Below are 27,993 nucleotides of genomic sequence, written 5' to 3' on the forward strand. Positions count from 1 at the left end.
TGCTGTGCTTGCTAAAATTGCAGAGCCTCGACTTAATTATGTACTATGTATGTACGTATAGAATTTGCATTTTCACTAAATTTTTGTTAATTTCTATAAACAAATTTTGATTTTATTTTAGGAACTTATGATTTTTGTCATCACCGAATGCTCAGTGCTAAGCCAGGCTCACTTGAGCCCAATGTTGCCAGACGTTTGTGTATATAATTCAGCAGATTTCAAAAAATTCGAATGMGAGACATTTATAAATCTTATCGTTTCGGTTTCTTCGAGTAATTCTCAATCAAAAGCGCGCTCTGCCTTTTTGGTTAGTTAGAGAAGTTTTAAGTTGATGAAGAAAACATTGATAAACTTAAAGCAATTAGTAAAAGAATGTATTAAATTTTTCTGAACGGATTTTCTGTACAACAGTCTGGCAACAATATGCTCAAGTTACGCGCCTTAGTCTTAAGCTCCAGCGCTCTAGGCTGGTGTCAAGTTGAAGGACACGGTTACAGGCCCTGAGATGCGTTTTCTAACGGGCAAATAAACTATAGCTGGCACAAACCTGTTACTGGACTCCTCAGCACTAGCTGCAGCGCTGGCAGCCTCCGTCATTRTGTCCATTTCACGTTCACGCTGGATTTCCAAAACAAAAGCTTGCATTTGAGGTTCATCGTCCTCCAGACCGTCGCCTGCCACGTCTTTCGGCACCGCATAGGATGCCACCTTACCACATTTTTCTGCTAWATCATTGAGCGCAACCTGAGATAAAGTGTTAGTGGTGGCTGTGGATATGGGTGAGGTCGCAATTGTGCGTGTTTTCTCCAACTTGATGTGCGCGAAGGACTTGGTAGTTACAATGTCCTTGCGGCCTTCTTTTGCTTCTATTTGCTTGGAGTTGCGTTGTGCCTGATTCTCTTTAGTTGATTTCGATTTACTTGTACTACCAGATGGTGTGGTTGATCGTGTGGAGAGATTAGTTGGTTCGACGCGTCCGCACTCCATCGTCGTCATGCTATTGGGCTGTGCTATCGACAGTAATGAAGACTTGTCCGTCATTTCCGTATTGGTGGAGTCTGACTTCGATTTGTTCTCACTACTGCCATTTGTTTCGTCTTTAATGCCACTGCCGGGTATTAATTGCCCTGAAGCAGTTGCTTTCAAATCTCCAGCACCACCGAGCAGTGTATGTGAACGTTCGTGTATGAAGAGGAATGCATAGTATGGAGTGGTGAAGGGACAAATGGAACATTGGTATTCTTGTAAACGTGGTGTAGAGTGCGACTGTTCTGTTGCAGCTCCAAACATGCCCGGCAAGATATTTTTGGGCATGTTACCGAGCAGRTGCTGCGCATTCAGGTTCTGCAGGGCTTGAGCAAGATTCGCTGGGTTCGACAACGCTCCAGTGGYAGTATTCATATTGTTTGAATTCGAACCTGTATTAGCTGAACCATTGGGTATTTTGAGCGTAGGGCTGGAGGACTTGCTTAAAGGACCGCATTGTTGKTCCARTTCGCGCAGTTTCTCAATACCTGCTGTGCCATGGTCGTTTTGCAAATGTGCACGCAGCCACTTTGCGCTGCGGAATCGACGTGTGCAAATGACACAGACTTCTGTGTAGTTGGCGTAATCCGATTTGGAGTCACCAGAGTTGCCACTACCGAAGGGGCTCAAGTTGAGACCGCGGTTGAGATCGGTTTCTGCGGATGATAGTTGCTGTTGTTGTTGTTGTGAATCAAAGCTTAGCCCATTTTGCCGAGGTTGTGGCAATGGGGCGCTCTCGTCGACAATGCCATGCGTGTTTTGTTTGTGTACGCGCAAAAAATATTTACTGCAGAGCTCTTTGTTGCAAATGTTGCAGACAACGCCACCGATTTGTGCRCCGTTCTCGATTTCAATGCCGTGCATACGTTGCATGTGTGTCTTCATGAAGTATTTATTGCACAATTCCTTGTTGCAAATTTCGCAATAGCTGCTAGTCGGCGTTATGGTGTAGGGTGGACGTGAGCCCATCGATGMAGCGTTCGGGTTTATGGGACGTTCGGGTGTGGCAAAGCCGTCCCTCAGCGGACTTCCGGGTAATAKATGAACTTCGGCGATATGTTGTTTGAATTCTTGTATATTGGCAAAGTCACGATCGCACTGATTGCAGCGCATTTCGTTGAGTGAAGGTGTGACACCAGGGGAACCTGAGGGAGAATGCTTGAGCACTTGTTGTTGCTGCTGTGCTTGCATTTGTTGCTGTTGTTGGAAGAGATGCTGCTGAAAGTTAAGTGGTAGTGTGCCGCTACCTTCCAACAGGCCGGCGTGGTCGGTCATCATATGAACTTGTAGTGCATATTGGTTCTCCATATCGCGGCCACAGATGTGACAGCCCATCGTACGTTTGCCATTCAAGTCGTTTAGTTGTTGTATCATAGATTGCAGTTTTTGTAGATTTTGCAGGCCAACAGCGGTCTCAGGACTAGTTGRCATATTGGCACCCGAATTATAGGATTCCGCTAAAATCTTTTGCGGTTCCGGAGTAGAGGCCACACTGTGCGAACCCGTTTGCTGTTGTTGTTGTTCCGCCGACTGACGACCCGATAAGCATTTGTTTTCCTGGTTTTCATCATTTCTTTTCGAAACCTCTTCATCATCTTGTTCAAGTTTAATGCGTTTAGCTACGTGCTGGGGAACATCGTCGGCGCCAATATTGGGCGTGGTGGAAACGGACGAAGTGGCAGCAGCAAACATGCGTTGAGCCATGAACGCTTTGTCATTGGCCATCATCAAATTTAACGGCATTCCTGGTAGACCCATAAAGGGCCATGCCATCTTTTGAGCAAGCTGAAGCTGTTCGTCCTTAATATCATCTGGAGGTACGAATATGCCATGCCGCTTCCATTTATGTGTACGCAGGAAGTACTTGTTGCAATATTCYTTGCAACAGATTTCACAAAATGCTTCCGGATTGACCACACCCAAACGACGTAACTTATCGTGTGAGAAATTGGCTTCGCGTGCTTGCTGTTGCGATTGTGGCGAYAGCTTTCGTGGCTGCGGTGTGAAAGACACTTCTTCCTGTTCAAGAGTGAAGTCCTGTCGGAAGCCATCGGGCATTTGAAATTGCTTAGCTTCGGAATCTGTTGGTGAACTTATTTTAGACAAATCAAGTTTCGATTCGCTTTGAGCAATTGGGGTCGGTGTGTCTGATTTCGATGTTGGCACGTTTGACTGCAGTGGCGGTGGAGTGGGAATTGTCGATTCGCTGGGGCTCCTGCGCTGCTGATCGTGTGCTTTGGCGCGGTGACGGCGCATGGCGAATACATTGGTGAAACGTTTTGAGCAAACGTCGCAGTACACTGGCGGCGGTGCAGGCGGAGTCAGTTGTTGAGCCGATGCTCCGTTATTGGCTTGTTGCGAACTAATTTGTTGTTTCTGAGCTTCTTCCAACGCCATTTGTTGTTTCTGTTGTAAATGTTGCATAGATTGTTGTTGTTGCTGTTGTTGCATTTGCAGCTGCAACATTTGGGTCATGGCGCTCATATTTCCCCCAGTAGTGTTGGCTCCTCCTTCACCACCAGCAGAACCGGCTGGATCGTAAATGCCGTGCTTGTTGGCTCTATGTGTTTTGAGGAAATATTTGTTGCAGAATTCCTTRTTACAAAGATCGCARTAGGCTTCAGGATTGAATATACGAATCGGCGGACGATTTATTCCATCAACMGTGGGAAAACCGGGCATACCTAACAACGGCAAATAGCCGCCGGCGGAGAGTGCCGCTGCAGCTGCAGCCTCTGGAGGAAAAGGAAATCCCATGCCCGCCATAGTGTTGAGCCAAGGCTCTTTGCCGTTAGCTAGAATATTTACGTTATGGTTATCAATTTGATTTCCGGCTGTGGTGACAGCGGGCGGTGAGGTGGAATTCTCATAGTCAGGGCGTTCCATTTTAACGCTTACTGAGGACAGCATGTCGTATGGTATGAGCTCTGCTTTCTGTTGGCTCTCATCTACGACACGGTTAGTATTTTCATATTCGGTTTCATCATTCTGATGTTCTTGTARCATGTGCAATCCCAGTTTAAATTCGGTTTCAAAGTTTTCGCCACATGTTTTGCAAAAAGTCTGATAAGGATTTGTCAGCTCTTCTCCCAACTGGTGTGACTTCGGTGAACATTCGTCGCTTACCAGCTCATCACTTACTGTTTTCAYTTCCGAGACGATCTCTGTTTTCGGTTTTACCAACTGTGGCGAGGAAAAACTTTCTTCGGGYCCAGCCGTTCCAGTGTCYGGTGATATGTTTCCAAATTGTTGTTGCTTTTGTTGCAGCAATTCAAACGTTTCCTTTAACTGCTCTATTGATTTTGGTAAAAACATTTTCGATAACTTGTCGTCGTAATCGATTGGCAGTGTGKTCGGTGTCATGCTGCCTGCTCCGAATTGGTCCTTATCGGCCATTATGGCTTCTGCAGCCGCATTGATTAGTGCGCCTTCGCTGCCTTCATTTAAACTTAATGCCGCCGCCGCTGCGGCTGCGGCTGCGGCCTGTGCGCCAACCCTACTGGGATTGTTCTGCTTGCGTCGTTTTTTCGCAGCATCGTTTATTGCCTCCAAGAATTGCAGTTGCATGGCTGCTGCATTAGCGGCTGCCGTCATAGCGGCCATAGCCGCCGCTGCGCCGTCATCTGCGAGTGGTGTCGTTGACATGACGGCGTCATCTTCTGGTGTCCCCTCATCTCGTATTGCTCTATCAACGTGCTCCTCCAGTGTAATTGCGGCACTTGTAACGCTTCCGCTATTAGATGTTTTTGGGGACACACTTCTGCTCTGTTTCGGCGTGTGTGGRTTGGATGGGCTCGCTTGACTCGCAMYGCTTGCTAGAACTTCGTTGATAGAGCGCTTCTGTATATTTGCTACTGGGTTCGAATTTGTTGTGTTATTTTTGCTTGTGGTTGTATTGTTACAACTTGCGCTGCTGTTGTTATTGGTAGTTACGTTACTATTACTATTGCTGCTGCTGCGATTATTTAGCGAGGATGCATTGGAGACATCTGAGAGAGCAGTGTCCTCGCTGCTTAAGTCTGGAGGTGGAGTGGCATAAATAGACGCGGCCATTTTTGTTATTACTGTTKGGGCGAAATGAATAAAAGAAAAAAYGAAGAAACTATATTAATTAGAAAGGAATCAAATGGTCCCTAAATTATTGCAAAGTGCGAACACAATTTATAAACTTTATGGTTCGTAATAAATATTAGAGTGCATGTACAACAATAATTATGAACTTGTGAAACGGTTCGAATAAATATGAGAGGCATGCGTTCTACAACAATATTATGAACTTGTGAAACGGTTCGAATAAATATAAGACTGCACACGTTCTACAACAATATTATGAACTTGTGAAACGGAAATATTTTGAAGGCAGGTTAATTAACTTTTATTGAGATTTAATCCCCAAATAAATTGAAAAACTTAACATATATATTAGATTTGTTTTTTCTGAATATTTCTTCTAGTTTCAACCTTCGCGACAGTAACAGTTGTGTATTTCCTTAAATAGTATTTAAGCGACTTGTGGTCTTACTTGCTAGCAATTTATTTGGTAGAGTCGAAAATTCCAACTATTTATCCACATACATAAGCTTAATACAACCGCCGRACCCAAATTTTCGACCATGCGATTCAATTTTGTAGCTTAAAGCATTGCTTGAACGAATCGGCCAACTAACAGCACGTGCGTACACAAAAACAGTTACTTAAATAATTACAAATATTATTAAACACACACACACACACACACCAACTTGGAGTTTGTATAGACACTCTTTCATTTTTCCTAATATTACTTCTTTTMCCCAGTTTYCCAGCAAATTCTATGAAAAATTTTCCATTATACATAATTTCCTCCGTATCCCCACCAACGCCGCTGCACATAACGTCCTGATAACCAAAGCAACAATTCACACATACATACTCATACACATGCACTAGCACAGTTTGAGTGGCGGTAGCRACAGCAACAACAAAGTACAAAAAATTATACAAAGTCATCCGATTTAAGGAATACAAATTTTTCTTATTTCATATACTCSTATCTCCTTTGAATTGGTTTGAGTTGCCACGTCTTGCCGTGCCTGCCAACGCTGCCGACTTGCGCTCAAAGCTGGCGGCYAAGCCGTTACGAATTAGCAAACAGAACGCCCTCACATTACACCCGACCACCGCCACCAACTGAATTTCGATTGTAGCCCTGCTTGTGTGTTTAGCCGTACATGTAAAACTTATGAAAATTTTCTTCAACTTGACTTGGCAAAATAAATTTCATTCTTGAGAAAAAAGTGAAAAAGTAGTCGAAATGCAAGCCAGCAGTCGCACGAAACTACTGTGGAGGGCGGTGGGGGGACTGAGAAGCGAAAAGAATTCTCCACTATGCCGAAAACATAAATTAAGTTTCCATGGTTGAAATTGGTTGACTAGAAAGACGGCAACATACTTAAGTATACATAAGTATGTATGTGTCTGTATGTAATTKTAGTTGTAGTTGGCARCTGCTTGGTGCTTGGGCCTGCACGCTTCGTTGGCTCGACTTGACTTTCGTTTTTGCCAAGCAACGCTCACTATTTTGCTAGAAGCAAACTCTTGCGCGTGTTGTTGTTGCTAGCACTGCTGCCGTGTGGCGCTGCAGATATGTTGAATTAAAGTTGGYTGCGTTGGCTGTTGGCGTTGGGCGGTAATTGTATCGCTTCGCCCGCTGCCCCCCGTGTGATGCCGATGCGGGCAGCACCGTGTGGAAAACAATATTAACGCACAAGTGTGTGTGATCTGTTTTGTGGCAGTGCATAGGTAACTGATTGCTGCTTCACTCATTTCGCATCACCACGTTACTTGCTATCTCCTTCTTCTAGCATTCGTCGTATTTATATTTGGTTCTTATATATAAATTGTGCCTTTACATATTTTAGCGAGATACGCGTTTGAGTTTAAGGAAAAATGTGAAAGGTAATAGAAAAAAAAGCAAGAATGTAAACAAACTACTCTTCTCTTTCGACAGCCTCAAGTAATTGCCTGGGTGGCTGCCATAGTGGGTGGTCGAAGCAAACACCAAATATGATATGTAAGTGGCTGGTCGATTGCTGGGAGAAGAGGCTAGTAGACAAACTGAATGCAGCAACGCCTGCTGGGTGAGTTGTGTGTTTGGCTTTTGATGTTCAAKGGGTCCAACGCCTAAATGTATGCTATATACAGACAGTAAAGAAGAGATGCAGAATATAAACAAGTTTAACCTGCAACGACATCTATTGACTAAATCCGAAAAGACATTTTCTACTACGCGATATATCTCAGTGGAGTATAGATGAATATGATTGAAATTAAAAGTATTTAATTAATAAAGCRAATTAATATAAGTCACAGTATTCATCTGTCATCTTGAGATTTGGTACACTAAGCCTAATTCTTTGCTAATTTTAGTTTACGATGGTATGAGTAAGCAATGTTTTTTCAGAAAATTAAGTAGATTTCCAAAAACGGAGAGTTTTTTCGTTAAATAAGAGAGCAAACTAACTAAACTTTTTTTAATTTGTATATTAACAAACGAAAAAAAAAATTAATAAAATCGTATACACAATTAAAATATATATTCTACACGGTACTCCTAAAAAAATTGTTAAAGAAGAACTCGGCTGCTGATTAAACAAATATTGAGTATCATTCCGYTAATATTATTTTCGTATGTTATTTTTGCTTTTTTAAATTTTTTTTTAATTCCAAAAATTTTTTTTTATTTTTTATTTTATTTTTTATCTTAAACATTTTCTTACGTACACATATGTAATATTTAGTTTGTTTTCGTGATGTAAATAAATTGTATTTTAGTATATTTTCTTYGCTTCTTCTCATAGAATAAATGCAATCACTTTAGTTTATCACACAAAATGTTAAGTCATTGATATTTATTCACTTGATTTACAAGCCGAATGGTTGTCGTTTAAATCGCGTAAAAAAATCGAATGAGTAAAGCGCGCATGCGCAATGGTGTTGTATCCTTTGGAACGTGCCGTTTAGTACTGTGCAGTGCGCTTCTGTGCATGATGCAGCAGAAAAGCATCCAACAAAAAAGTGCACAATTTTCGGCACTTTTTTCGTTAAATTCACCGATTTCCCGATTTCCGATCGCCGATCGACGACCGCACAAATAATCAGGGGACAGACAAACAACTACCCCCTCGCCAACGTTGCACTTTTATTGCGACACGATTTTCACAATAAAATTCCGAATGCCATACACACACACATATATATATACATACACAGCGAAGTGCGCACATTTAATGGTTTTCATCATCAAAAAACCACTTTGAAACACCCCAAAATATTGAAAATCACATAATTTCCCTCAAAAAGTGAATTGCAACGCAGGCAGTGCGCTCGCCAATGTAAACCAGGCGACAGTGTCACAGTGTAMGTAGAGAGTTCGTGTTTGTGCGTGTGCTCATGTGGCTGTGAGGCGGTTGATTGGTCCGCCCTTTTTGCTTTCACAGTTTTTAGCATTCGATTTTCTATTGTTGTGCAGCATTGTGCCTGWTGTGGTTGTTGTTGTTGGTTTTGTTGCTACTACATTTCTCCTAATCAACCGGCACAGTGTTCGATGCTCTAAGCGATAGTTTTTCAATTTGCTCATTGTTGTTGTCGTTTAAATGACAGCAAGACGGCGCGTTATGTGCATAATTCATATTTAAGGGTGCGTTGTTGCTTCGCCGTCTTGGCTGGTCAGCATTCAACTAATTTCACTTTCAACATCTTCTCCAATTTCCCAGCTTCGAGTTCAACGTGCACCAACACTTGCATATATATGTATGTATAAACAGTTATGTTCCGCATTAATTTGACAGCATCTTGACGTTCTGAGGCATAGTTATCTTGTATCTCATTGCGCACATGTTTGTCTGTCTGCGTGGATGGAAGCTAATCAAGTCTGTCACATGCATGCCCATCAAACTCAACTGAGCCCTGAGGCCAATTATAGTGAGCATCATCGCAGTTGGGCACACTATTACACACRCACACACAATCAAAGTGCGCATTTGGGCTCGAGTACTTGTTCATGCGACATGCAAATCAACAATGCAAAACTGTGAACAATCGCATTCTCAAATCTGTTGCAACAATCCCACTATCCATAAACGCACTGTACTTTACTTCCCCCATTCGCCCATCACTTTTTTTGTTTTTGTTACCGCTTTTGATTGTTGCCTTACAATATTATACAACACTTATCCACATATATGGGATGTTGTCCTTAGAGTCGCTAAGCGCCATTGACAGATCCAGTCATACTTTGGCAAGTCATAGTTAATCCGTCAAACAACCCTTAGCAGATCATACTGGCATAGCTGACAGTGACTAATAAAGTTATTAACATGCAAACTGACTAGCACCAGGTCACATTCACTTCAACATAAGCATATCAGTACAATAGGAATGCTTTCCAAGCACCTGAATACGACCACTTCGTGAAAAATCAATAGCAAAATTCATAAATGATATTCAAATATTCGATCTCCAGGGACTTCCRTGCTATTAACCCCAAACATCAACTSTATTCCGGAACTTGCTGCAACAAAGGTTGTTTTCAATTTTGAATTTAGTAGTGTCGTTAGTGCAAAGACTGTAACAGTCCAACAGTCCAAGTTTTATATATGCATACATACATACTTGTACTTAAGTGTAAGCAATCAATGCATAGAGGTCATAAGAGCTCCAATCTTTTCGTATATCACTTTACACTTTAGTTCCAACTCTCAGAATTACAGTAAAAAACGAAATTCTGAAAGATTTATATTAATTGTTGAAATCTTCATGACATTCAGTATTGTTGAAAACTGAAACCCTTAAACTACGGCATGATACGACCTAGTGACAGCGAAATTTTCTTGTTTTATCTGCATTTGAACATTTTGTTGACGGCAGCGACTTATCAAACAGCTGATGTACACAAATTTTTTGTTGCCGTCAAGCCTTTCAATTCAATGAAATTAAAAAATTTTGTTCAAAGTGAAAAATGAAAAAAAAATTAGAAAAATTTTTAATTGGGCGACAGCGAATCAGGAAAGGTCAGAAAAATAAAGCAATAGTTGTTGTTGTGACATAAAACTTTGCCAAATTATTTCTGTAGAATCGCAGACAGAGGAGCTATCATTGAGACAGTAAAATCCGAGTTCCTTCATGTTGCGTGAAAAGTAGAACGTCTGTTATTGGAATGAACCGAATTTTTAGTAAAAAAAAAAAACAAGAAAACCCGTTAATGAAGTATCATTTCTTATAGAATAAAAGGAATTAAAAATATCTATCTTAATGGGATGAAAAGAACATTTGAAAACGTTCAAATATTTTATTATATGAGTATATTTTATTACTGAGGAAGAAAACATTCTCAACATTAAAAATATGTTGGRTAGAAAAAGAACTCCAGAAAGAAATTCTGGATCTGCAACTGGCTATCAGGAAGAAATACCGCGTTTCCCTATAGCGATAATATAATTTCTCAGTGTTTTTTCGATCAGTTTTAATATGTCATGATCTGTAATKTTTAATCACTGAGCAGGGTATATTAAGTTTGCCACGAAGTTTGTAACACCCACAAGGAAGCATCGGAGACCCTATAAAATATATATATATATAAATGATCTTTATCTTGAGCTGAGTCGATTTAGCCATGTCCGTCTGTCTGTCTGTCCGCCTGTATATATACGAAGTAGTTCCTCGGTTTTTAAGATATCGTTTTTTGCAAACGTCAATTTCTTTCGATCGGAATCAAGTTCTTGTATGTGAAACTTTCACATTTCACAATGTATCTTCACAAAAGTTGGCAAAGGTAATTTTCTAAGATAATAATGCAATATACGAAGAAATTGTTCAGGTCGGCTTACTATAGCATATAGCTTCCATCCGAACTGAACACATAGTTACTAAAAGAAATGCACCTGTGAAGGGTATATTAGCTTCGGTGCAGCCGGAGTTAACGTTTTTTCTTGTTTTCTTTCATCACGGAGAGATATACACAAGAAAAACGTTTACAAATTATTCAATTTTATTRTCAAAATAATCGTTCTTCAATTGCAATTGTCGTAGTAATCGTCCACCTGTGCTCGCTGTTCGTTGAATTGCTGAAAATTTCGAGCGTACATTTTCTTTACATAACGTTCAWATGGCAAGAAGATAATGAACCGCCGAAGTAATGAAAATATTGCTGCCGTTCARGCAAGTGTTGCTARAGACCGTATTTTTCCAAGMSCTTCTAAAGAATTGGGATTSTCTCAAACCACAACATGGCAAATTTTGAGAAAGGGTTTGGGCTTGCATCTGTAAAAATTGTTCTCACTTAAGAGCTGAAGCCATTTTACTAACGTAATTTTCGAGAATGTGCTGATTTTGCRTTGGAACAGCTTCAAAAAAATATATTTTTATCGGTCTTTAGCAATAAGCYAGACCCTTTTCAAGCTTCAGAATATTGAACTTGCTATTCATGACATACGACTTGATTTAGTGGAAAAGGTACTCGAAAATAAAAGAAGTCGTGAAGGCCATTTSAATGATGTTATATTTAGCACTTATCTGTATCGCTTGTACTTCACATTAAATAAAAAACATTTGAAATACTTAAGGTGTGTGTTTTTTAAGAAATCATATCCCTCTTATTGATAAACGAATCGTTCGCTATAATCTTGGCTAGGTATTGCGAATATTGAGCATTTTTATGAGCGAACGATATTCATGAACAAACCCTTGTGGTGTTGCAAATGTATTTTACATGTACTGTCATTAAGCCTACCTCCTATAAGATTATTTAATTTACAATATGATCATGAGCTTATATGTTTCTATATATATGTAGGATATCGCCTCTAACTAAAAGTACCATTTTACTTTACGATGAGAGTTTTATGAGTAAAAGAACCTTTAGCATGTTCTGAGAAACGAGGGGAAAAAAAAACTCCAAGGATCAAAGGCGAAGAATACTTTCATATGCATAAGGTTTATTAGTTATGTATATGCAGTCTAGGGAATACTTTCAGCCGCTTTCTTACATTTTAGGCACAAATTAATAGCCACGCCCATTATTTTAATCTTAGCCCGCAGGTGCCCGTTGATCTTTTGTACTGAATTATACTATTTAATATGTCATAATAATATATGGTATTTAACTCGATTATTTTTAGGTGGTAAAACAACCGTTAGGTGAACAAAATGATTGCACTCTGTAGCAACGTGGAAGAGTAAAATAAAGAATCTTTGGTGTTGAGATTAATAGCATTTTAATGGGAGGTGTTCGAAAATCTTCCTTCATATTAAAAAAAGAAAAATCTATGTTAATATTTGCTCACCAATACACTGCCATTATTACTTTTCAAATCAATCAATGTGCTAGTATTTCAAAACAAATGGTACTATTTTAGAATGAACAACCACATGCATGCATGAGCAAGTGATGTATATATATAAGCGGAGTATAGGATAGAAAAGCCGGCATTCATGTGTCGAAGGTGTTCGAGTGCGTATGAGTAAAATGTCACTTTTACTTTCATTTTGTTTCTGAGCGTGCGCAGAAGCAACGCAACAAAATGAGAAAGCTAGTACAATATATGTATGTGTAGCGAATGATATGCAGTGTGTATAGAATAATGTGAGCATTTGTACAAGGAGAGAAAAGCTTCAAAACTAGTAAGCGACGATTACTACTACACACAGTGCTTGAGAGAACTCAATACAATCAGTAACTCAAATCGCCGGTCCGACTTGGTCATATTGGAAACACATATTCATAACATACTCGTATCACACATACATACATACTTAAGTAAATAGTTGAAAACGAGAGTGTCAGCATTCGGAGGTGAACGATTTTCCGTTGGGGAATTCTGTTCGAATGGGTGGCTTTCGAAATCATTGGTTGGTCACTGAATGGTCAAGGTTTTCTATTGACTTTCACTTTCACTTACTACAAAAATATATGTATGTATATGGTGTATAAACATGTGTAAACACATACATATGTGAGTATATTCGTTTTCATTGGACACCAACAAAGTTCACATTCACTTTAGCAGAATTTCTGAAGCATGATGTGTGCTTGAGAGCGGAAAGGGGTGACTGCCATGTAAGGCTGCCGCTGAAAGCAACAGTAAAATTATTTTTTTTTTTTGTTAATGAAATGGTTGGAAGGGTGGTTTGGCAGTTTAGTGTTGGCGCTCGCATTTTAGCGAGACAAACACATGACTATGATACTGGTCAGCAGCCGTACCAACTGGAACATTTTTAATTATTGATCTTAGAATTTGATCTGGCTTTTTTGTCGAGGGTTTATTACTTGTAGTTTAACTCTTCCAGCAAGAACCCTTTAGACGGCATTTGTAGTTACATATCAATGTAAACCGAGTTTCGAGTTTCTAGCTTTTGTTAGGAGAGTCCTTAAAGTGACAAATCGCACGAAATAAATGAATTGTCTTGCAGGGTGTATTTTATAACATGTGTATGTATAGTAAACTTGCACACTTGTAATCACGTGTGTCTATCATGTAYGGTTATCATGTATGCGTTGCTAGTTTGATCGTAAAAGAAACACTTGTACTGATTATGGTGGCATTTGTTGTCACCTTCTAAAGGCAAAGTTTTTATCCTTGGAGTTTTTGGAAAATACTTTTTTTAAATATGAAAATGTATGTGTGTATGTATATTTACTTAAATATGTATTGGTAAACTTAAAACGAAGTTTTTTGCTTCCTTCAAAAAATTGTTTTAAAATAAAAATTTTCTGCCTTGTCAGGACGTTTGGATAGTTCATAAAACATGCCTTCTGTCCAGCTGCCTTATTTTACTGTTCTGCAGGATACAACCAAAGACCTAATAACTTCCCTCGAGTTTCACTAAAACATTTCATAGTTTTCTATACTAGTTCATCAATAGTTTCTCATATCCCACGAAGGTAGATACACCTACAATTAGTCACTGTTACATATTGCCTTTAGTGTTGAAGCGACATTGAAACGAGACATAGTAAATATCTTCGGAGACCATTATTAAGGGGTTACATGGGTTTATGGCTTTATAAATCGACTTTTTTGATAATCTTATTAAATTACATAATACTTCTAGAATATTGTCTTAAATTTTCAAGTTGATCCGAGTAATAGTTTCGGAGATACAGCMTTGAGAACTTGTGCGCTTGAGGCTGGCTGGGCTAAGTGCAGCGTCTTTAAACGCGTTTTCAATCGATCTTCATGTAATTTTCCACATGCCTTTATATACAAGTCTACAAAGACTTGGACGAAGGATTTTCATTCAATTACCCCTTCATATTTTAACATATCAGCATTGTCGTTCAAATGGTAGATGTCCTGAACAGGGTATATTAAGTTTGTCACAAAGTTTGTAACACCCAGAAAATAGCATCGGAGACCCTATACATACGAACTAGTCCCTCAGTTTTTAAGATATCGTTTTGTAATTTTGTAAACCTCATTTTCTCATACGTTCTTGTATGGAAAACTTTCACGTTTCACAATGCATCTTCACAAAAGTTGGCACAGGTTACTTTCTTTGTAATCTCCAAAGAAATTGTTCAGGTCGGCTCACTATAGCATATAGCTGCCATACAAACCGTACGATCGGAATCAAGGGCTTATATGGAAAACTTTCGCATTTGATGTGGTATCTTCACGAAATTTTACATGGATTACTACTTAAGATTATAACACATTCTCCGAAAAAAATTGTTCAGATCGGATTACTATAGCATATAGCTTCTATACAAACTGAACACATAGTTACTAAGAAAATATACCTGTGAAGGGTATATTAGCTTCGGTGCAGCCGAAGTTAACGTTTTTTCTTGTTTTCTTAAATAATTTTCTTGTCTACAGTGCCAATTGGTTATTAATTCGAGTATAACCCTCTTTGAAGGTAGACAACTGGCCTAAACTGGCGAAAGCCTTGGGCCATGGTAAATGCGAAATCATAAACTGTCAGTTTATATGACTAATTTGAGAAGTGCCSTACGTTAAAAATATTTTTAAATAATTTTTATTTCTAATTCATCCACTACCAAACAATTATAAAATAAATCAATTTGAACACGGTCCACAACTGCATTAAAAAATGTCGCTTGCAACCACCTCAACAACGCCTCTGTCATTTGTCAAATGTCTAAAAGCAGTCATTGAATTTTTAAAAAGGATACTTAAACAGAAAGGGAAAAAGGCGCTAAAGGTGTAATATAATAAGCGAAATGCGCAGGAGGGAAAGTGGTGACGAAAGGTATCCCCCTTTTGACACACAAACCGAAAATCATCACACTCCTAACTACGTTATTATTTCATTGATATAACTGTAAGTATGTTTGAATGTATGCATGTATATTCTTTGGTCGTATGGGCATATGCATATAATTATGCKTAAACAAACTTACACTTGCGCGCCAGCAAATCACCCCCTCAATTGAAATAAAATTGTATTTTATAATTACATACTCGCACACAAATTCTATATTTATGCACAGATGAAGGTGYATATGCATTGGTGTATGGCACTCTGTGACCAATATTTTGAAAGCGTAAGCGTTTGTTCCTCGAGCATGACCCTATATCTTTGTTTTCGCTCGCATTCTAACTTTGACTCACTGCTGGTTATTCGCTCTTACATTTTTCAGTTATGTTTATGATTGATGTGCTTGCGGCTTGCGGCTAACGGTCGTTGTAGGACATGTCACGTTGTGGCATATGGCACGGTTTTTCCTTCTACCCAATTTGCTTTCTCATTTCACATATATGTATGTATATGTATTTTAGTTTTGGTTGTATGTGATTGTACTTTAAAGTACCTCAACACTACACAGACACACATACACATAATTATACTGGCATGAGTAAAACTGTATTGAGTGAAAAAAATTTAGAGTCACCCCCGTGCAAAGGTTTATAGAGCTGATCGCAGTCAAAACACTTTTGAAATAACTCGTACGAGCGTACCAGTGTACGCGTGTATGAATATGCCTGTCTGATGCATTTTTTAAAAAAAGGAGTTTAATATCTGGTTTTACAGAAAGTCATTGATGATTAATAATTATTTCCAACTTTCTTTATATTAATACTAAATGTATTCGGTGACCTTGAATCTGCAAAGAGATAATTTTTCTTCAAGAGCAAGTAATCAAATTCCTTGAATTCATAATTTTTGAAGCTAGTCTCTAGGATGGTAATCAAATATGTTTATTGTGGAATCAACTCGGAGAAAGTTTGTCGTTCTTGTTGTTGAAATAATATATATGTATGTAATATAATTTATCTATAAATTCAGTTTAAGGTAGTGTCAAAGTAAATAATTGAAGAATATTTAAGAAAWGCAAAAATATAAACTTATCCTTAGCTCTCGCGTCACACTTAAATATTATTCTTTTCATTAATCATGTTAGAGGATGTCATACTTTCTAAATTAGAAGACAAAAACCTTCTGGTTCATGAGTTTTGTTTKATATTTCTTATGTCGTTSCTTYAAGTAGTTACGGGTTTAAAAAARKYYWWTTTTTTATTGTCTTATTAAATTCTACAACACCTCAAGAATATTTTCCCGAATTTTCGAGTTCATCCGAGTTATAATTTCGGAAATACAGCATTGAGAACTTGTGCCCTCGAGGCTAGCTAGGCTAAGTGCGCCGTATTTAAACGCGTTTTTCTCGAAACTGTATTTTTGAAGTTGGTTTGCAAGATTTCTCTCTAAACCTACTCAACCGTTTTACATGAAATTTTCACATAGGTCTTTAAGATAAGCCTTGGACGAGGGATTTTTTTGATAAATCATTTCCACTGAATTTTGTTTTTTTGTGTTGTAAAAAGGTCTGCCGAAAATCTAATTCGCAGGTTTTCTTTCGTCGCCCAAGTTCTAGGTTCAGGTYTTAACTAAACCAGGTACATTTGTTCACTTTAGAGGATTCTCTAAGGAATAGAAATTCGAAAAATATATTTAATTTTTTATATGAGRAAAAAAATTGTTGRAAAAAGGCTATTTTTTACCCGAGTACCCCTGTAGAGAATATTAACTCTAAATCACTACACAATATATATTTAAACCACGCGATTTTGACTGCATTACCTGATAACTAAATATTAGTCTAGTTTCAGGCTGAAATTCAGAAATGAGTCGGAGATATTCGACTTTGAAAGCTTATTTTGAAATGGTTCGTGTACGAGGTGTGTTCAAAATGTATATCGAATTTCGAATTTTTTGTGGCGTTATGTTGGTACTCATGTCTCTCACTTATGCCGACAAGCTCGGCCATTTTGAATGTTCATTCAATTGTTAACAGCTGCTTTGCTTGCATGTGTTTTGGATCGTCTTAGATTTTTACCTATTAAAAAAAATGGATCAAAGAACCTGTATCAAATTTTGTGTGAAAAACGGAATTAAGTGCGCGGATGCATTCTGAATGTTGACTGTGGCATACGGAGAAGCTGCCTTGGACCGAAGCAACGTTTATCGGTGGTACAAAATGTTCTCAGAAGGCCGAGAAGATGTGGCAAAAATTAGCTTTTGCACTACGATAACGCCCCCGCTCACACATCGTTGCTTGTGCGCGACTTTTTGGCCAAAAACAACACACTAATGATACCGCAGCCACCGTATTCACCAGATCTGGACCCCTGTGACTTTTTCTTGTTCCCTAAACTGAAGAGGCCCATGAATGAACGACGTTACGCTTCTCTTGACGAGATACAGTCGGCATCGAAGGAGGAGCTGAAGAAGAAAAAAAAAAAAGATTTTTTGAAGTGCTTCGAAGATTGGAAAAACCGTTSGCACAAGTATCTCATGGGGATTACTTCGAAGGGGACAAAATAGATATTCATGAATAATTTTTGAAAAAACACAAAATTCGCGATAATTTTTGAACACACCTCGTATATGTTTTTGTCAATTCCTTTTGCTGTKAAACTTTTATGCTTGACCCTTCTCTGAAATCATGCATAATCTATGTACGTATGTATATGTATCTAAAGTGACTTAAAGAATATTGAAAATGTTTCTTCTTCTTCTTGGTGTAGACACCGCTTAGGCAGTTATAGCCGATTGAAAATGTTTAGTGAAAATAAAACGTCTAACATTTTTTCATAATAATTAATATTGAAAGCACAACTCTGCAGCGATWTATAACAGTGCATGCAGATGTGTGTACCTAATACAAATATGCTGGTTTAAATACACACATACACAAAATATATGTAKATGTATGTATGTATGCGAGGTTCTTGGCAAGCAACATCCTTCTTTGAATTGAAGTAAAATTTCACGCATACGCGCACTCATCATTATCGCATCAACAACAACAACAACAATACTTCGAACAACGAATTTATATGTGTATTTTTATGCGGTTCACTGTATCGAAAATATATTAAAATAATTACATACGCAGCCACGCGCCAGAAAAGGAATGCAAACACACATAATCGCAATTACGCACACAGACGCGAATAACCACATCCGTGTGTGCGTGCATGAGTGCTTAAGGAGCGAAGGTTTTCACTAAAATTTGAAGCAAGCGAGCACAAATACACGTATGTATATATGTATGCGTATGTATCTTTGTGATTTCTTAATTTTCTCATATTTTTATTTTTACTACACCCACAACGCTGTGCAAGTACAAGCGCACAATCGGACAGACACACCAACATAAACATACGTACATATATGTATGTATGTGTACATGTGCTGGCTTCTCCTCTCATTTGCTCGTTCATCTCTTTTGGTGAAAAATTAATTCATTTCATATTTTTCGCACTCGTATAGCTCGCCTTGCTTCTCAGGCGACGTCTCATTAAGCATACGCCATCTCTGTCTAACACTAATTTGTTTGTTCCCTCAGTTGCTGCGGAGGCTTGTTACCGTTGTTGGCTTTCAAGCGAAAAAGCCCGCTAAAGGCGTTAACATGTGTGCCACTGCGTATACACATACATGAGCGACCTGTGTGTGTGGGAGCGTTTTTATTTCACCCCCACCTCCGCCATAATGAATGTGGCGCAATCRAAAATTTCCATGGAAAGAAAGAATATTAATAATGAAATATAAAACAGAAAATGTACATTGGCCAAACTGTAACAGTTTACTATGCACACGTATGTGCGTATGTGTGTAAAATACATATGTACAATGCGAACATGGCAGCACACTAGTGTGCATATTTATGAGTAATTACGTGTGTTTGTGTGTGGGCGTGAGTCTATAATTAATGCGGCCATCTGTATCAAGAGTATTTAGTTTTGTGCATTGCGTTCAAAGGAAAAATACACACACATACACTGTGTATAGTTTTCATAACAGTAATTCTAAAGCGATTGCTGAACAGCCGATTCACTGTCACTACACCTCCAGCCTGCCGCACCGGCCAGCTTCCTACTCGTAACTACCTACCGACCGTAGCTTGAGTCCCCTTTCCTACAGTGTCCAGTGCGTCTGACACGTGCTGTTGCATATTGCAGCCTTTGGCGGTGATCAGCACCGTTACAAGTTACAAGTCCAGTTTTATCAATCTAAGAACAGCCAACGCTGCCAAACACACACACTCACATACATTTCGGAAAGTTATTAACGCAGCCATTGAAATTCCGCTATCGGCCACCATTCCCCAATCGCAAACTCCTACCCCATCCGGAAAACTAAAGAACACAGTTGCCGTCCTACGTGAGCCAGTCCAGACGAAGAGGAAGAATTATCTCGCAAAATTTTTCACAAAATATGAACACAAAATAAGCGAAATTCTTCGGTAAGAAGCGGGCAATGCACAAAGAGAATAAAAGAGCGTGGAGTGTAAAAGGAAAAATTCCCAATTTTCCTGCGTCAAAGCGAAAACTTTCTTTATTTTCTATTGTCTCCACCCACCCCCTTCCCGCGTAGTACACATTTTGTGCGCTTGCTTTTGTTGCCAGGCTTCCCGTACAATTTCTTTACTATTCACCCGCGCGTGCCCGCCTTTATAAAACCATCAAATTATTTTCTTTTCCATTTCTGACACTCAAAGCAACAACAACAACTGTGCAAGATGTGGAGAAATATTATTTTCTAGTTATTCCACGCTTGGTCTGCTACACAGACATGCTCTGGCCGACAGTGCAACCAGTCGCCCACCCGCTCTTCCCCACTGTTTGTCTACAATTCGCCTATTCTTTTATTATCCTTTTAGATGGAAGTTTTTCATTTTTTCGCCTTCCATTTATTCCTCCTCCACCCCCCTGTGTACACAAAGATTTAGCGAAACTTGTTTGTAGTTTACGGTGAATTAGGTCGGCTGGAAATTTTTATGGCTACTGAATTTAGCAGTGCAGTCTTAAGGATTAAACAAGAGTTACTCTGTYTTTGCATTATTTTTGACGGATTATGAGCACAACTAAAGACTATATATAGAAAACATGATTCACTTCTACCAATGGAGTCGATGAATATTCTCGAGAAACGTGTGCAAGTCCGCTCTTGAAGGAACTATAATCCTATTTTAGATCTACAACACACTCGTGTACACGRTGCTTTTTCGCATTTGCTAATCTTAAGAGAATGAGCTTGTCATACTAGAGTTGTGCCCTTCTACCTTCACAACAAAAGTTACAAAAGTAAAGACAAATTAATCCATTATAAGCGCAAWTGAAGGTCTGTGGTTCTACAGKTCTGTAAARTTAGAAAAGTCGACACCATCAGAWCCAGAAACATTATACAAAGTGCCAGACGAACCKTCTAAAATAATTCGTCAATGTCGACGTACTAGGTATGTAGGTAAGTAGGTAGGTAGGAGTGCAGCTCTGTTGTATTTCGGGCTCAAGTTAAACTAGCTGTGCCATTTTGGTGCACTAGTCCTAGTAAGGCTGAGCATTCAGAGAAAATGGAAAATCGTTTCATTATTCTCCAAATGGTCAATGCCCTGYTATATTTACAGTTGGTCTGTAGATACTGTTCCTGAACCTATTTAATAAGTCGTTTTCTTTTCTTGTGATATGTTGGTCCTATCTGTTTAGCTATATTGCATTTTGTTATATTCTTCCGTCTATTGTTTGCTAATCGTTGAAATTGTAAATTGAGCTCTCTCCTKATCGATCATAGCGGGTTTAGTATYCACTCTKCCGCGGATTCATTTAGGAAAGCTCTTGCCTTTGCCAACTCTTCTGATTTTTTGTTGAAGAAAATGTTCCTGTCGCCGGGAACCCAGATCAAGTCTAGGTGGAGCTTGTCTTCTAGTGCGCTCATTGCATTCTTGCACTTAAGGACTATGCAGGAATTAGTCATGGAAGAACCGCCTGGCTATCCGTGTATATTGCTGCTTTATATATTCTCTCGTAGTTATCCAATAGTACTTCGCAGGCCTTCTCTATGCCCAGTACTTACCCAGAATGWTCTCCCGTGCCTACATCGCAATCCACTTTGAACCCGTCGGTATAGACTGAGTTGGTATCTTCCTCCCCTACTATGCCCCTTCACGTCTAGAGGGTATCCTCACCTGAAAGCGTCTATTAAAATCCAGTATTGGGAGAATGTAGTCTGATTTATTGACGTTTACACTCTCTTGGTTTAGGATATCATACTATTTTACATAGTTTGATTTTGTCAATGAGTTTGGCGTGAAAGTAACAGCTTGCTAAGGTTTCCAAGATAAAAATAAGCTAGATTTTAAGATCATATAGTGAACAAAAATATCTTTCTGCTAAGTTTTATAAAACTCCAATAGTTGTGGATCTTCTATAAATAGTAGGTACTTATTAAGTTATGTTCTTACAAGACCCCCTCGACGCATGGAGTTAATATATAGTATACTGCATAGAACTTATAGAGGTATGTTTTTACAAGACCCCAATGATCCACGGTGAAAATATATCCTCCACAAAATGCCAGAAATATTCCTGCAAGGAGATGCAGTATCCTTGTGCTCGCTTTCCTATGAATGTTCACATATTCGGGTAATATATTGTGTTTCCCTGGGCAAATATGAACTATGTAGGTATAAGCATGCTTGTGGTCGTATCTTATAGCATTATAGTGTGTGTATGAAAATATAAAAGTTATAAGCCCCGACCGTGTTGTATATCAAAATATTTAAAAGCAAATATAATACTTGTATTAGGACAGCGGGAAAGCAGCAAAAGAATGAAAGGCAGAAATTGTAATATCACCGCATATAGGCAAACTATGTAGCCCACATGCATACTGATACACATATATACATACACACATTGGCATATACTCGTACAGCTGTACATAAAGCCACTCATACGAAAATGAAAAAGTGTCGAACTGTAGCAAAATACTTTAATGTAGTGCTCTCGGGGGTGGGGGCGTATGTATGGTGCCACATATTGTGGGCAATGGCAGGTGGAAGAGCTGGAAGAGTGCGTGGCGAACAACTTTCATAAAGGAAGCCGCAAATATATGAATGCAAAAGCAAACTAGAAACAGAGTCAACAAACACAGCTTCAATGCTTAGTTGGTACTAAATTGCTGTTTTGTTGTTGTTGTACGTTGGAGTGCACGCTGTGTAAATTGCGTTGGAATGTTCAAAATATATGCGTACATACATGCATATTTACATATATGTATGTGCGTAAGAGCCTATGCCATTTTGCGTATATGTGAATTGTAAATAAATAAAAAATAATATTAAACAGTTTACACAGGCATGTGTCTGTATGTGTGCACTGACATAATACGAGAGTTTATTGATTTTTTATGAAAATGCCATTTTGGTTCGATACCACTTTTGAGCCTGAATACGCCTGTCGATGAAATTGCCGCCAGACGTGCATGTGCACCTACACATTCACAGACAGATTGAGCTGTGCCACACCGTTGTGCTAGCTTCGGCTCTAAGCTTTGCGTACTCATAATATTTCGCCTTGCATTGGTATTAAAATTATTTAATCTTTACAGCAGTCGTTCAGTCAGCGCGGCAGTTCGAGCACAGTTAGCTGATAACCCATGATTTCCAATCGCACTTTGTACACTCAGCTGTCAAACTTTAATGTGCCCCACGCCTCCACCAGCGCCGCGGACACCGCTCGACCACCCTCAGCCCCATGTTGAGCACCAGCTCGACTGCTCGATGGCTCCGCAGGCTTTGTATAACGATATGGGGTGGTTGTGCGCCTGTGTGCTTTCAAGGCATATAGGTATGTATATATGCKTACGTGTGTATGTGTGTACATGTGTGAGTTTATTTACAGCAATATTTTTATCGCAAATTTTTTATTATTTTCGATAGCTTCGATTCAAATGAGATACGATAAATTGTGCATAAAGCAATGGCGAATGACAATTTTTAATGAGCAAAGCTATGTACATACATATATCCAAGTACAGTCGACCCACAAGCCCGTAATGTGCTTAGTCGAATCTTGTTGCTGACAACAAAGTCCTAAGCATGTGTATGTGTATGTCGTCCATGTATTGAAACTGTGTGATTATTTCATCATAAAACTCGGTAGTTTATTAAAATATATAAATATATATACATACATACATGTGTATATATGTATGAACTATGTATGTCAGAGTATTGCGCTTATAAATGTATATAATGGGACTCATACTAAACTTATAGACAAATTATTAATATTTGTTTTTATACGAGCTAATAACTGAAAATATGAAAAAAGAATTTCGTTTATTGAATTGACGTCAGCTCTCCACCTCGTCAAAATTAAAATGTGGCAGTAATGAAAAATAATTGAGAAGCTTTACATTTAGTATGGCAAAATGTGTTAAATATACACTCACATTAAGTATATAATACATATGAGTATATATATATATAACACATATGTACAATTGAATTTATTATGTGGAGTTATGAGTTTTGTAAACAAGAACGTAAATGTAGTGTTAATTTAGAAACATACGAGTATTTCAATACTYTTTTCACTGAAATATTCAATTTTTTATAAAAATGTCTGGCAAAAATCCAATTTGTAATTTTTTTCCTTCGTGTATTTTTTCGATCACATAAGGAGTTATCCTGCCAACGCGGACGCATCTTTGTTCCGAGGAGTCGCCGGAAATGACTGGGTTTAAGTTTTTTTTCAAAAAATTTCAGAATTTTTTTCTCAATATGTATGTTCGTAATAATAAAATATTCTAATAAAATATTTAATTTTTTATATGAGAAAAAAATTGTTGAAAATATGCTGTTTTTTAGCCGAGGAAACCCATGTAACCCCATTATCGAGTATTCAAATACAAATGATGCATAAGGATATTTATAACGTTTCCAACTATATATGTATGTATATAACAAAATTTCGACCTGCCTGTCTCTTTTATTTTCTTGGTCAAAGTCAGGGAACACAATTTTAACAAATCGACTCAAAATTATTTGAATYCAATCCACGGGTGATCCAAGWARAGATWCTTTTTTTGATGGCGTTTYTTGACAGATCACRAGTGAGTCGTGTCAAGCTGTCTTGTTATTTATGTTCAGWATCGTTTGGYATTTCATCACCTAGAAATTTACGTATAAAYAACGTTTATTATCGTTYAACTTTATTTCSAAAGTTCACGTTCTTTAAAGAATGTGTTTCGGGCGCTTCGCTCAACTTATGGTCAACATAATCGCCGTACTGAACSTACTATACGCAACWCCATCACCCATTTTAAGACCCAGCATTCATTATTGCATAATATTCCACCACACGAAGATAGTGGAGAGTCGATTCAGCGACGTTCGTAGATAGGAACGACTTGRTGCATTTTACGTCGAGATCTKAAATCAAAAATACAGCTTSTGCAAGAACTAAAGYCGCTCGATCTTCTCTAGTAAYATCGCTKCGCTCAATGGGCTCTTGAAAGGCTCCAAGAACCCAAATTTTGTTCAGCRATGACGTCYSTTTCTGCCTCTATGAGTATGTRAAGCAGAAAAATTGCCGCGTTTGACACGATTAGCAAGCTGAAGAGATTTAAGAACTGCCATCTTATATAGGAAAAAACTACTGTCTAGTGTGGTTTGTGGGCTGGTGGATTCATCGCCCATATTTCTTCAAAAATGAAGCTGATGGGAACGTAACCAATAGCGACGGTTTCCACACCATGAGAGCCGACCCCTGTAGTTGATGCTCGTAATCTCTGTGACATTTGGTTTCAACAAGGCGGCGCCACTGCCCACACATCGCATCAATCAATGSATTAATTGAGATAACACTTCGGTGAGCAGATAATTTCACGTTTTGGGCCAGTCGATTGGCCACCTTAAGTCTTTTCAGACCTTTTTCACCTGCTAATTAATACTAATCCATTCATGCTCACAGGTACGAATACTATCGTTCTTCCATCTGTCAACTCCTTTTTTTTTTTAAGGACTATTCTACTCTAGAAATTTAATTTAAAAAAAAATGCCACTTTTTTAAAACTCGATACTTTAGATATTCAAAACTATCTCCCTAAAAGGATTTTTCAATATTCAAATTATTCCCGAAGTTCAAGCCGTTTTCATGTAGTGGCACGGTTCTTTTCCCTYTCTTCTAGGACGCATAACTCAAAGGAAGCCATTATTTCTTTTAAATAATTTTGTATTCTCTTCAAATATAAATAAACAAATGATAAAAGAACSGATGCTAAAAATATCTAACGCTTTTTTATCAATTGCCAAAAGTGTTCGAAATATGGACATTTTTACTTAGGCATATAGACTAGAATACCCTTAGGCCTGGTTTTAAGCAATAAGAAACTTAAGAGAGTTAAAAAATTAATTGAATAGACTGCTAAATATTTTTTATGTCGCACATCGCCAAAGATGCTTGGCAGAGCATTCCAACCTTTAAACGCCTTTTTTCCAAAATGGTGTTTTCAATGTCGATGACCAATATTACTCGAAAACGGCTAAACAGATAAACAATTAGGACCGAAATTTTGGTCAAAAATCGATTTTTTTTGAAACCCACAATTTTGCCAAAAAATCATTATTCCATACTCCTTCGATTAATTACAACAATTAACATTACTTTAATGAAATCTGTCTGGTTTTTTTTAATTTCAAAGGATATAGTTCAGAAATATTGTAGTCACCGCAAAACATATTATTTGAGAGGAGATCCCCGAGAGCTGTAGTTCCTTTCCAAACAATTTTTTACCAATACTAAGTCTTAAAATACAATTAAAAGATAACATAATTGGGGTACTCACAACCTCTCTTAAAGCATCGTAAAATTTTAAATTTTTACACTTGTTTAAAAAAAAATTGTTGTTGGATTACACACAAAAATGAGTTTACACAATTAAAATTTTCAATGCTCTGTTTTCAAATCGTGTAACTTATAACTTTATGAGACTATATGAAGCCCCTAATGTTTATACACATTTTTGGATCAATAAATTTAAAAGTTTCCTCGGAAAATATTCTGAAAAATTCGCTTTTTTCGGCCTTCTAACTGTAACTGTATAACCCCTTAATAATAAACAGCTTAATTTGATTTTAAGAAAAAAGTTGAAAAAATACATTGAGGGCTAAATTTTGTGCCTGAATAGGAATAYTAGAAAACCGTTAACCGGTACTTGYATCYAAAGTCCCTCGAAATATATACATACATACATTTAGCAACTGATCAAAAAAAAGTTATTTAACAAAAAAAATAATACAGTCTAGAAACATGCACATTAGATAAGTACTCAAGTTTGCATATCTATGGTATGAATATATATAGCAAAAAGAATAAGATATGCTCTGTGATATCTGTATAAGTTACTAATGTATGAAGCGYACATATATAATAAATATAAATTTATTTTCACGAAAACTATAATATTATTTACACACTATGCTAATAACAACCCAAAGTTCATATAAAAATTGAACAATTGCCATAGTACGGGTGATAGAAGCAGTTATTTTAAAATGCATAAATATTTTGAAAATTCAATCAGTTTTTTCATAATCCAATCTATATTATCTAGATACGATTTTTTGTCCAATGTCTTTAATTTTGATTGCCAATTGGAAGTTTGATTTCGGATATCGCTGCAGTTCGTAAGCGTAATGAAAGTGTACGGTTTCTGCACTTTGTTGCAAGCATACACGTGTATATACATTGGCATATTATGTACATGGTGGATTGAACTCACAATGTCTTTGGCTAAATGCTTAAATCTTTTATTTGTGTTTGCTGTAGAAAATTCGTATTAAAAATATGTAATATGGTTGCTGCTCCGCTCCGATTTCCACTGCCTGGCGACAGTGATTTTCGCAAGAATTCGCCTTTCCTTCTTATCGGCACCATCAATGAGACTATTGGGCTGATTAGTTTTACGTTTAGTGTGATGTCGCGGCACCTGTGCGGTTCTCATTCGATAAGAATGTTGGAAGAGTAGTTTTCGCTTGGAAGCACTTGAAAGTTCAACTCGTTTGCATATTCACTTCACAATTGACCAAGTGTTCGAGACGGCCTTACTGTAATTCCACTATGGCACGCACACATGCCCAAATTCATATGATGTACGTACGTATGTATGTATGTATGTGGGAGTGTGCATTATTTGCGAATTCGATTATCCTTTGTTTGCCATTCACTTCATGAGCTTACACACACTGCAAGAAATTTTTCGTTTTCCCTTTTTGTTTCTTTTCTATTTTACGTGAACGCTCAACACTTTTTCGTCATTTATCTTTTCTTATCACTTTATTATTATACTGTTTCCCGTTAGTTTAGTGTTGTTTGAGTTTTGTTTTAACATTCAAAATTACCTTTTTTATTTATTATTTTATTTATGATTTTGTTTTTTAGTTTAAAAAATATATATAGAAACACACCAACAACATTCAGATTAGAACCAAAATACATAGAGAGCAGAAAAAAAATGAAAGTATAGAAGAAGGAGAAGAAGAACAAGAGCYTCTGCTCTACTTGCTGGCAGTTAATTTCCAAACTTACAGAACTTTTACAGGGTGTATCACTTATTTATCATACCGACAAAAATTACACGCGGAAAGTGTAGCCTTACACGGCCACTTCTGTTCACGGA

General features: G+C 37.9%; 1 protein-coding gene across 1 annotated transcript; it reads right to left on the minus strand.

The window, feature by feature from the left end:
- Position 1: 1 nt before the first annotated feature.
- Positions 2–27,978, minus strand: LOC108970911. The gene is made up of 2 exons (XM_018936624.1): positions 27,903–27,978; positions 2–5,090 (listed from the first exon to the last, which is right to left on the minus strand). Exon 2 carries the CDS (start codon positions 5,077–5,079, stop codon positions 463–465), a length of 4,617 nt encoding a protein of 1,538 aa, XP_018792169.1. The 5' UTR covers positions 5,080–5,090; positions 27,903–27,978; the 3' UTR covers positions 2–462.
- Between the last annotated feature and the right edge of the window lie 15 nt (positions 27,979–27,993).

This window comes from Bactrocera latifrons, unplaced genomic scaffold (assembly GCF_001853355.1).
Source record: "Bactrocera latifrons isolate USDA-ARS-PBARC rearing strain unplaced genomic scaffold, ASM185335v1 scaffold_316, whole genome shotgun sequence".
NCBI lineage: Eukaryota > Metazoa > Arthropoda > Insecta > Diptera > Tephritidae > Bactrocera > Bactrocera latifrons.